The sequence below is a fragment of the Saccostrea echinata genome, unplaced genomic scaffold (assembly GCF_033153115.1).
Source record: "Saccostrea echinata isolate AGI-Se365-2 ecotype Australia unplaced genomic scaffold, CSIRO_AGI_Sech_v1 ptg000041l, whole genome shotgun sequence".
NCBI lineage: Eukaryota > Metazoa > Mollusca > Bivalvia > Ostreida > Ostreidae > Saccostrea > Saccostrea echinata.
The window spans coordinates 4,269,226-4,282,040 of record NW_026889790.1 but is presented as its reverse complement, the minus strand read 5'-3'; the positions used below and the strand labels follow the sequence as shown (position 1 = coordinate 4,282,040).

General features: G+C 33.8%; 1 protein-coding gene across 2 annotated transcripts in view; it reads left to right on the top strand.

The window, feature by feature from the left end:
• Window positions 1-12,815, top strand: part of LOC133200795 (cAMP-specific 3',5'-cyclic phosphodiesterase 4C-like) — a 70,076-nt gene that overhangs the window by 3,901 nt on the left and 53,360 nt on the right. Inside the window, exon 1 of one of the 2 annotated variants that reach the window (XM_061336595.1) lies at window positions 10,909-11,068. The exons of the other annotated variant lie outside the window; for it this stretch is intronic. Within the exon in view, the coding sequence (XP_061192579.1) occupies window positions 11,016-11,068 (53 nt within the window). The 5' untranslated portion in view covers window positions 10,909-11,015. Of the gene's footprint in view, window positions 1-10,908; window positions 11,069-12,815 lie in introns of those variants that run through there. 2 annotated transcript variants of the gene reach the window in all.

The window sequence follows — 12,815 nt, the reverse complement described above, 5'->3', positions numbered from 1 at the left end:
GGAAGGAATTTCTTCTGTAGAGAACATTAAAAAGTCATTTTTTACGGAAATGTCAATAGTGTTAAATATCCTCGTCAATTTTTTTTGTCATACAAATCTTTCACTGTCAATAGATTGTGTGACAGACCCGTGCATATTTGATTGTGAATCCTTTAGTAACAATCACTTTTCTGACAGTTACATGGGAATTAGTGTTTGGAGAAAAAAAATGTTCACTGATGGATTCCATGATTCTATTGTTAAATATTCTTTTAAGAATGAGGAAATACATGGTTTTAATATTTCATGTCTTTGAAATCACGTTAACAAATATGTGAGATTTATTCTCAATAATAAAAAGAAATTCATAAATTGAAAAAAAAAATAAGTCAGGTAATTGCTAGTTTAAGGACTAGAATGTAAATTTTTCTAACTGTTATTGAGTTCACTTTGTGTTCAACAAACCAACCCTGAAAAACCTCTGGAGTCTTGTCATTGAAATTACAATGCAGTGAAACATGACATAATCAAATATAGAGAGATTAAAGTCAAGATACTGATAATTGAAATTGACAGAGTGAATAGCCAGTATTGGTGTCCGTAAATCCCCGGCCTATTGACGAGAACAGATAAGGCTGATGTGTCAAGGCTGATAACTCTGGCAGCGTAGATTTCTTGCCTGTTTTGATCCTATTGAGTCTGGGAGTGTGTTATTCTCCATCTCTTGATTAACTCAAACTTCAAGTTATCTCACTCAATGGCCTGGCTATCTAACACACCTAATTCAATTACAAACCAATAAATTACATGGATAATCAAGTTACTCAGGTTATTGGAAATGAACCCTTCCCACTATCAGACATTTTGTTAACTGGAGTACATGTAAAACTGTGTTACCCAGCAGTACTGTGGATTGTTACAATTCCTCCTAATTCATCACTAATTACAATATCTCCTTCTCCAATCATGGAAGTTCGTGTCAGGAATTGTACAACATTCTAGAGAACTATGAGGCCTCACATAATGCAGGGGTGGATCCAAGAGTTTTTTAGTTGGGGGGAGTGTGAAAAATATTTTCAGAGGCTGGGGGTCAGGGGGCCACCTTTAGACCCCCAGTAGGTCTGGGGTATATTGATTGTTTGAAATCAAGAATAATCCATGTAATGCTATGTACCAATTGTCATATCCCCACCCCCTGGTCTAAATCCCTCTGGGGTACATTTCCAGGGAAAAAAATTCATGTGTGTGGTGTGTGGTTTCAATAACTGAAGATAGAGGTCCCTGGAATGAGACAATAAAAAAAAGTTTACTATTTTCTTAGGATGCAATGGGTTAAAGACCAATGATAGCTCAAGAAGTAATATATATTGCAAAAAAATTAAAAATTAAAAGTAAGGCCATCATTAATTTTTTTGTTTGATGTACTCTGCCCCATATTTTTAGCTCATCTGAGCTGAAAGCTCAAAGTGAGCTTTTCTGATTACCCACTGTCCGGTGTCCGTCCATCTAGCTGTCTGTCCATCCGTCCATCTGTAAACTTTTCACATTTTTAACTTCTTCTCAAGAACCACTGGGCCAATTTTAAGCAAGTTTTTACAAAGCATCCCTGGGTAAAGGGGATTCTAAATTGTTAAAATGAAGGGCCAAGCCCCTCCCAAGGGGAGATAATCAAGAAAAGGCAAAAATTATTCTTGAAATTATCTAAAGCATTGATAAATGTTATATAAAACACAGATTTACACATTTATTACTCCATGGTTCATACCTAAACTTCATGGACATACTAGTAGTTTAAATGTTTGTAAAATTCAACAAAACAAAATAAATTATGGAACCTTAAGTTCAAAAGCAGGTCAGACAATATATATTTTCATAGAAAGAAAACAAAAAAAAAATTAAAAATTAAAGTACACATGTACATGTGAACTGGAAAAAAAAAAGATTGGGTAGGGGCAATTTTGATGGGTTGGTCGGAGTACGTCAAACAAAACATTTTTTTATTGTTGGCCTAAAATTCTTGTTTTTTTTTTGTGAGTGTGATGTTGAATTGATCTGTAGTTATATGTATGTAAGACTTTCATGAATTTTCATTAGCTGAGCGATTTTCATTATCTTTTAAGTGAAGGATGGATACTGTGAGCTCATGGATGACTTTTAAGTCATTTACAATTCTCACTATGCTGACAAGACCCAATCAATCTCCCAGACAAAGAAACAAGCTATTTTCAATCGCCAGCATTGATTTGCTACTTGCTCCAAGCCTCCAGTTGTTCTTTTTGTCAATTCAGTGTAATATACGCTGCTCCGAAGATGCTGATAAATTGTCTACTGAAGGAAACAGGATATCATTATATCAGGAAAAAATTCATTTCTTCTTCTGTACAATATCAAAATATCAATGACATGAAAAAATATATTTTACTTAGTCCCTAGGGGATTCATCTACTTTTATAAATATTTAACATCCCTGTTGGTGTCGTAAGAATTTATGCCTTTGAGCAGTTTAGTTTTAAATTAAAATTGCAAGTGACGCTGAAGAACGGAATTGATAAATTCTTCAGACCTCAACGCAATAACAGGAGTAGTTCTGTAATAAATGATAATCAGTGTAATTAATTATTTGTGGAGATATTTAAATGTCTTATACACATAATTAGTGTCAGGTTATCTTATTATTTCTAAATTCTAGGATTCCATTATTGCAGAGTGCTTGCATCTTCATCTTTCTAGATTTTTTTTTTTTGTGGGGGGGGGGGGGGGGGGGGAGGGGGGACCCTTAGATCCACAAGTGCCTATAGTTTGAAGGTAGTGATTTTTATATTAATAAAAATATAGATAGCTAAATTCCTCTGCATACCGACAGAATGCTAATGGTTAATAAACCAGAAGAAATAAATCAGTCACTGTTATATTGAATCGCAGACTGAAGTCGAGATCTGTATTCTATAAGGATTCCCAATTTCTAACCTTTTTTTGTCTCCTGGTTAACATTCTGAAGCAGTTCATGGTCCCACTGAGTGGGAAATGAAGGAGAAAATTCCCTGATTGATTTTGATTGAGTTCAGATGGATAGGAATAAAATCAGAGAGTAGTTATTCCTGTCAGGATCCTGTTATAGACACAGATTAAGGTTGATTTGTGTGAGCATTTTGCTCCATCTCTTGATTTATCACAGGGAACAGAATCCGTTAAGGTCTGATGTTTTGTAGGAAGTCATCTCAGTCAAGTCTTAGTCATTTAGTTTTCAGAAAAGCTGTCCTTGCATTTTCAGTACCCCTCCCCCCCCCCCCACCTCCAATTACAGTAGGGTTTTGCCTGTCAGTATAGTCCTATCAGTACTGTGTTACAGGGGTCATGAATGTCTTATCAGGGATATTGAAGAGCCCAGGTCCTAATGCAAAATATTTACTTTTTCCCCTTATTAGATGGTGTTATTTTCCCATTGTCATTACTTATGATAAAGTTGATAACAAAACACCAGAAAACCAAACTATGATGGGTTTTTTTATTTATCTTTTTTTTTATTTCCCCAATTTTATGGCCCCATCCCCTGTACCAAAATTGGTGTGAGAACCCTGTATGAAAATCTTCAGACTAGGGATATTTTCATTTCATGATAAATTAATTAATGACATTTTACTTTGGGCTTTCCTATAAATCTAATTTTATATTTTTTTTTTCCTTTGGTAACATTTGAGAAAAGTAAATAAGAATAATGATAAAAAAAAAAAAATTCTGCAGTCATTGTCATGTTTCATCACAACAACAACACAACTAAGAAAATGATAAAAATTGTTGTCTTGATGCCATTTTTTGGAAACAGTCAAATTGTACAAACTTTTTCATAAGTATTAAACAAATATATGCTTGGCTATCAAAAAACAAAATTTTTGACATAATGTGTTGAAAAAGAAAAGATTTTTCAAAAATGTTGATGACCCTTTAGAAATTCCACCTTACTGTGTAACGTATAAATATTGGCTTTTTATATGTGTCTATACCAACTGAATGACAAGCAGTTCTGAATCAAAGTTTAATAACATCTATGTAGTATATGTTTATCACAGTCCTTGATTATTAGACTCCTGTCATTTATGACAAACCTCTTATAAATATTAACATGATCAGAGGCTGCTGTCTCCAAGATGTAGTGATGTTTATCAGTACTTTGTGAAATCTATTAGTAGAACTTATTCATCACAAGCAATCAGAGTTCAACATTAACTTTTTACGTACTGTCCATCCAGACAAGTGTCCATGGTATTTACTTGTCCAAACATAATTTTTACTTGCCAAAGAGTTTTTCAATAGAGGACTTACTAACAACTTAAAATATTTTGTATCATCTGAAATAAAGTCTATGATCTACTTTTTAGGCCTTTTAGATAAAGTGTTAACATCAAACATTTATTTTCTGATTCAGCTTTTTTACCTGACACTGAAACCCAGAACTTCATCATTTCCAAGTGACGATTGAAGTTTAGAATGGAAAGTAATGAGCTAATCACAAATTTCAATCTCAAATACTACTCTTTATGAGGTCCGACCGCAGGTATGCAATCCCCCCCCCCCCCCCCAAAAAAAAAAAAAAAAAAACCAAACAAAAAAACCCACATACATACACACACAAACAAAAAAAACAAGACAAATAGTTGATGAAGAAATGTTATAATGTTGACATGACAAAAATTAGATTCATTCTACTTATAATTAATGTATGCAAAAAAGATACATCCCCCCAGCAGACAGTTATGAATCAGAAGATTTGTTGAGAGACAAAGTGACTTTAGTGAGCTAGTGTCAGGAATAAATTTAAGAACTTCAGTATAAAATGATCTATCTGATATCTGACTAAATTTCAGTCAGTTCAGAGCATGCAATATCAACTTTCTTTATGTGAAAAGAGTGCAGAAACATTAGGGGATATTTTCTTCAAAATATCAAATTTTTATTTCATTTAATTAGAGACTAGAATTGATAATGATTTGTCTAATTGTAGAGACTTGATTTAACCTTTAATACTGATTAATTAAGAGGTGACTGTAGAATGGAGTCATTAGTTGATAATGGAGTTCCTCTAAGTTGACCTTTTGATTTTCTGGGATACAGGAAATTAGCTCCTGATTTTATTATCCTTTCTCCATTAGACATAACATTAATTTTGTGTCGTCAATCTTTTGGTTCTTCTTTCCTCTTTTTTTATTCGCTCACCTGAGCCTTAGGCTGAAGTGAGCTTCTCTGATTATAGAGTGTCTGATGTCCGTCTGACCTGTGTCATCTGTAAACATTCAACATTCAGCAGAAGCCTCCTTGGATGAAGAGGATTCAAGTTTGTTCAAATGAATAGCCATACCCTTGTCTAAGGGGAGATAACTAAACAATAGTGAAAATTTGGAAGAATCATTTAAAAAGTCTTCTCAGAAACCACTGGGCCAGAAAAGATGCAACTTATTTGAAAGCAGTCCAGATAGTGCAGATTTAAGTTATGTTCAAATCATGGCCATAGGGGGTAGGGTTACGGGACAAAGCAGGGAAACAATATTTTTTTATATTTTTTTTCACATGCAGTATTTTTAAGACCTTCCTCGGTGTACTATGTCTTCACAACCCTAGACCTCAAACTTTGACGTACAAAAACTTTAACCTTGGTTGTAACTTTTGTCCCCCCAAAAAGCTTAAGGGAAATAAAGGAAAAAAGTCTTCTTGAGAACAACCGTGACCATAACTAGTCATATAAAAATGCATGCAGCATCAGGTAGTGCAAACTTGAAGTTTTTTTAAATTGATGCTTCATATAATAGGATGGACCAGAATAGAGGTTTAAAAAAAATTACATGGAAATTTTTTTAAAAATCTTGTTAAGAGTAGGAATGACACACTATATCATATTTATATGCAAAGGTTTCAGTGTTGTTCAAAGTACAGACCATGGGGGGAGGAGCTAAAACTGGAGATCAAATTTCACACTTGTATAAAGGGAAATAAAAGTTTATTCTCCAGAAAAGTAAGCCATGTTACTCATATTGATATTGAAGCATCCACATGTTATGTGGATTCAAGTTTGGTTGCACCATAACCTCTTTGGGCTAGGATGGGACCACAATATGGGGTCAAAATTCATGGGAATATAAAGAGAAAAAAAATTGTTTAAAAACTTCTGAAGATCAGCTGGGGTAAGCTTACTCAGGTGAGCATTGTAGTCTGTAGGCCTCTTGTCTCTTTTTTCTTTGAGTCAGGTGTTCTGTTGCTGTCCATTTCCATCATCATCCATAAACTTTTGAACATTTTTGTGTTTCTTATATGACCCCAAGGAAAGGATTGGGCCACAAAATGGGATTAGTTTTGCATGGAAATATCAAGGCAAAAATCTTTAAAAATCTGTTATTTCAGAAAAGAATGAAACATGTGTATGCTCCTTAGCATTGACTAAGGGAAGATTCTAAATTATTTAAATCAAGGCCCCTGGGGTTTGGGTGGGGCCACAATAGGGGATCAAAGTTTTATATGGGAATATATAGGGGGAAAATTCTTCTCAAGATCAATAGGGCCAAGATTAGTGATACATGTATTAATATGCAGGCATAATTAGATAATGCAGGCTCAGATTTGAATCAGTGTCCAGCAGGACTTGGCTGGGGCCACAATAGGGGATAGTATTTTTTTTTTTATCAAATATTGGAATATATAGAAAAAAATCTTCTAGAAAACTACCCCCCCCCAAAAAAAAAATTAATTTGCAATCATTCCCAAGTTGTTGATTTCATTTTTTTCTTTCACATTATGGACTGTGTCAGTTAGCGTGCTGCTAAAATCAGGTATTAAAGAACAAGGTACGGTTTCAATACAAATCTTGCCCTGTGTTTTTCTTAAAAATAAAAGTGATGTAAAAAATTAAAACTCATGCTTTTTGAATTATTGATATTCCATGCAGAAAGATCATACAAATTTTTTTTTCTCACATGACCTTCCAAATGCTAATTGTGACGTCATAAACTTGTGCATTTTCCCGTATTTTCTTAAAAAGTTGCAGAAGACACCAATTTTCAATGGAATTTTCTTTCAGATAATATTGTCCACAGGCATCGCCCACATAGATTTTGAGATATGTGATTTTTCTAAGAATTTTACACAACATATCTAAAAATTAACGTGGGCGACGGCTGTGGACACTATTTTCTTAAGGAAAATAACCCTTGAAATGGGTCATTTTGAGGCTTTTTCTGTTTAAAATAGAGAAATGCATCAAATTAATGACGTCATATATCCAGAATGGTACTCCATCATGCTATATTCTTTCCTGATTTATTACAGTCATATACTCAACTAATATTTAAGCCAGTTTCAAAACTTTTTGAAAACATTAAATTTTTAGGGCACAATAAAGCTAAAACCATACCTTCTTCTTTGTGTAATGGACATATACATGTATTGAAAAAAAAACTTCTTCTCCATAACAGCATAGATGTGTTTCAAATCCTATTAATATTGAAGCATCTCTAGTTGTATTGATTCTGAGACCCCAAGAGGTAGGGCGGGGCAACAATATTGGGACATGGTTTTTTTTTCATGGGAATAAAGAGGAGGAAAATCTTTTAAAAATCTAAAGAACAGCAGGGCCAACGTGACTCAGGTGAGGGTTGTGGCCCAGGAGCCTCTTGTTTTGATTTTTTTCCTGAAGGTTTACTGATATTTACCATTTTTCTGATGAAGTTTTGACTTGGGATGTGGATGAAAAAAGCTTATAATGGCCTCCTATGAAAGCTGGCAGAATTCAATATCTTTCTACACTGTGCTAACATGCCAGTACACTGTATTTATTAAATCAATTTTTTTAGGTAGAGGTCTATAAATTTCACTCTAGATCAAAATATAAATATTCTGATAATTTCAAAAATATGAATTTCAATATAACATATCTAATGTTTTCCTGTTTTATTTTCATATTTTATTTTATTTTTTCAATTTTCAAATTCATTGTAATGATAAATGTCACTATACTAAACAAGTTTGAATATTTTTTTAATATTAAATATTTTTGAATTACTTTCTGTTCTGCGGTATTTATTTGTATATAATTTTCCCATAAGCATCTCTATTAAAGTTAAAATTATGTACATAAAGGTCCTATTATTATACATAAAGACACAATTATGGAGTAATGCAAACACTCCAAATTTCCAGTCTGTTATCAAATCAAATTTGTCAACAAAGAATGATTGTTAAACAACACAAAATATTGAGTATCCAATACATTCATCTAAAATGTCTTTCAGTTTGCAGTAATAAAACTTTTGGTTTCTTTGAATTGGTTGTAAATGATGGATGCTTCTCTTTAAAGTTCAATTTAAAATTATAGGTGTTAATTGCGTTTCTTGTTCCCAGTACAATATTTCTATTTTGATGTTTTCTTCAGATCCTAATGGATTTTGGTCGCCTAGATTCAGCTCAGTAATTGTCCCATTGTGAAAGCTTACTGATTATGGGGTAGATTTTTTTATCGTTAAATTTGTTGACAAATCCCCGAGGATGTTTTTGTAAGAGGTTACGACCTTTGGAAGGTTTAAGTGTGTCTGGACTACTTATTGTGGACTCTGGTCAACTGGGATTTCATCTGACCAAACACCGAGGGACTTAATGTGTTTGATGGATGGTGGCCTTAATTTGGATTGGTTAATGTGATTAATGTATGTGAATTACTGTGATTTTAGAAAAATTATTCATTATTTATTTATCATTTTTTTCTCACTTGGAGCCCTTGCATCACTCCTAATTTCAAGAGCTAGCTTTTCATAGTCAGTGGTTTGGACAGGTTGTGAAAACCCAAAACTGCTGTGGTCATTCTTTTGACAAATGAGTTGCCAGACAGCTGGTCATTTTGTGTTTACCTGAGTGACCTCAAATTCTACCTGAAGTCCTCAGACACTGACATCTTTTTTAAAAACAACCAGCCTGTTCTGTATCTTGGAGCTGCTCTTAAGAATGTTTTTGATTAATTATTCAGTGAACCATATTCATGTGGTGGTTCTTTGACAAGAGACCTTATCATGGCTGGAGCCAAACTAACATTTATCCAAAAGGAAGTTTTTTTTCTGATAAAGGACTATCCTGACACACCAGTCAATCCATTCCAGTCCTATTAATGGGGGAGTAATTTCACAAGTCATGTTGTAGAGGGCTACAATGGACTCTGACCTAATGTTCCAAGTTTTACGTGACATTGAAGTGCCTTAAAAAAGACTTAATTACCATATTAATTCACTCTGATATCGGACAATGTCCTCGCCCAAAAAATGAGTATTGTGTTCCGTCTTTATTGTGGTACAGCTGTTGTATAAGATTATGAAGCTTGATCTATAAATTTAATTACCTGTGACTTAAAAGTTCAGTAAGCACCAGGAAATGATTAGAAGGTCCAGAACAGATTTACTGAAGTAAAAAAAAAATAATACGCCATCGTTTTTGCAAACAGGACATAAATATTGTAAATAAACAGTGAAGTGGGAATTTAGGGATATAAATGTGAGCTCATCTGTGGCAGTGCAAAGAAATAACACCACACCTCTGGACCTTATAAGTGCTAGATTAACCTGATTTACATTGGATTATAAGTGCTATATTCAGATTATATTGTCCACAGGGAAATTAACAAGTCAATTAAAGAGTAGATGGGATGAATTATTGGTCCTTTTGGATGTCATCTGATATCTTCTGTTTTGGCATTGTCCTCTAGTGAGTAGTTTTCTGCTCCATACACAACATGAAGAATCTCAGAAAACAGTGATTGTCTACAGTAATGTGTTATAGGATTTTTTTTTTCAATTGTTGGAGTTGCTAGGTGATGGTTATTCTATAAAAATTTAACAGAAAGAGGATTATAGTTATAAAACAAAAAAGGAATTAGAATTCTCTCTCTCCTGACTATTACATGGTTTATTGATGAAACTCAAGCCAGAGTTTCGGAGACTGCAACCAATATTGTAGGATTATTAAATCTTGAAATTGCGTCAGGTTATATTATATTTTCCTTTTCTGTTCCATTGCTCGTGAAGACTAGGAGATTATGCTAAGTAGCAATATTTGGTCGTAAAGATGAAGCAATAATAAGCTGAAGCAGTGGGGAAGAGGAAGATTCTGCTGCGGTTGATTGGTGAAATATGGCACTATTTTTCACAGTTAAAACTTGGCCATGACATTTCTTAATGGTCATAGCAGCAAGATTTATGGGACCCAATTGATTTTGAAATATAAAAAGAGAAATATTGTTAAGGGTTTTTTTTGTATTTTTTCCCTGATGACGTAACTAGTCAGTCCTTATATATTGGTGATTCCTATAAGAGAAGCTTGTGAGCAGATTTTCGGAATTTCAGCTCCTCTTCTGGATCAAGTTGTTTAAGCATAAGACCAGAGGTGGATCCAGCTTTGTCTTCTAAAACAGAAGGCTGGGCTTCTAAGCCTCATTGATTGATGATTAATTCTTTGCAGTGCTTTGTGAGTACATTCATGGAATCAAGTAATTCAAATGCGATTCCTTGCTAGAGGAGGATCCAACAACTGTCCACAGATATTCCAAGTACTAACTATTTTTACGGATATTCTAAGTACTAATTATTTTTACAGATATTCTTAGTACTAATTATTTTTGCTCCAATGAGGCACTGCCTTGGTGCAGTGTATTGTAAACAGAGAAGAAGTGTAAAAACTGATAAAGGAAAATTTCAAGTGGAAAACCCTAAAAGAATGAGAAGTCAGTACTAGGTACAGAGAGATCCAAGGACTGTCTAATTGTGTGGTGTGGATCCAGAGATTGACTTTAGCAGCTGGCAGTAAGCATTGTTTATCTCACCTGGAATTGTTTACGTCGGAGCTGAGGAGGGTAGAACTCTGTTTGTTCACTGTCACAGTTCAATGTGTGTCCTCCTCTCACTTAAATCTCAGCCTTGACGTAACTCGTATTGTGTCCACAAAGTGTCACCAAATCTCTTACATTGTGTCTCACTGAGCAACTACAGTTTTTGGGAATTTCCAGATCGGACAGCATGCTCTCCGTACCTGTGGATATAATTCCCCCTCGCAGACACTCCTGGGTGTGGTGGGTATATGATCTTTGTTTTAATTTTTAAAGTAGTAGATTTTCCTTAGCATGCTTTTAAGGAAAATTGATTATCAATTAAATCTGTTGATGGAAATCTACGTCGTTATAAAAATATTTCAAAACTTAAGAAAGTGATGCAGATACTTGTAAAAAAAATCACATTTTGTTATAAAAAACTATTATAAAGTAAAATTCCGCTGGTACCTCCTACCGAGTTTAATCTTATACCCCGTGTTATACTTACTATAAATGTAGCTCAACAGTCTAGGTATATTTATGTATTTCTGGTAGAATATCAGAATATTTATAGCCAGGGCAATTATTTGCTGGTGTTTTTTTTCTTTCTTTAGAATTAATTATCAATTATGTAGAAGACAAGCTATGAGCACGAGACTGTGTAATCTTGTTTTAGAAATATAAAGGTTCAAAGAGACCAGAGATGTTGTCAGCATCCACTGCTTATTTGACGATTAAAAAAATGCAGTACCTCTTTCCTTCCTCAAACAAGCCACATGTATGTTGTTGTTTGTGACAATATTTTTTTTAATGAACACCAACAAAACTTTTGTGAATTAAAAAAAAAACCTTCCTTCTTCCCTGTATTAAAAAAAAAAAACAGTAAAATTTTATATAGAAAAGCAAAATGAAAGAAATTTCAAATTCTAGACAGATTTGTTTTTAGAAATAATAATAGATTATTTTTCCAGTTAGCAGAGGTATACAAATTTTATTATGATCTCAGTACTTTAGACATATTCAAGGTCTCATAACCTCTGGGTCTATAACGCAGAATTTTCCTAACAGCCATTGTTTTTTCTCTACATCTGTGATTCTATCTCAGGATTCTCAAAAATGATTGAATTATGAGCTTATGATGGAGAGCAGGGAATTCCTTAATCTATTGGCAAATATGAGATGGCAGTACTCCAAAGGCCTGTGACAGGAAATCTATTCTGTTACAGCAGTCAGAACATTGATGAGGAACAAAGCCCGCTACTTAATTGCTAAATTCAATGATAATAAAAATGATAAAATATAACTAAATTAGTTGTAAATATTGCTGAAGTTATTCTAAAACAAGTAAATGCTCAATTTCATGCTAAATTAACACTAGGTCATGAAAATTTTTAGATCTTCAAAATAGGAGCTAAATATTACCTATTTTGTCAGCTTTGATGGATCTTGTGTGTGTGTGTGTTTTAATGTTTTTGATGTATGAAAGTGATCCATATAAAACCCAAGAAAAAGCTGTTTCTAGGTGATGATCTAGAAACAAGTGTATTTAGGGACGTGAACATGATTAGGGAGTTTTTAATTCAGACATTTTGTGCAGTAATTTCATGTTGTCACTATCTTGGTTTGTACTACTGGGCCATGTGAGTTTATCTTACCTATGAAATCCAAAAGACGTGTCTTTCTGAGGCTAGCTTGACAATGATTTTTTTTTTTTTGCGTGTGTGCCCAAAAATGACATGTAAAGCATTACTTAAGACAGAGAGAAATTTATCACCACCATTTGGTGCCTAGATTTTCACAGCTGTCCTAAACAGAGGATCAAAATGCAACACAGAAAGATATCTTTCTTTCTTCACAGAGAAATGTAAGTAAGTTATATAAGGCTTTTAGAGGACGGGAAGTTTGAAGGAGATGTGGAAAAGGGGGGGGGGGGAGTAAAGGAACAGGAAACTAGTCAGAATTGACAGGAAATGATGTCACAGTAAGGGAGCATTTTTAAGTTTGAAAA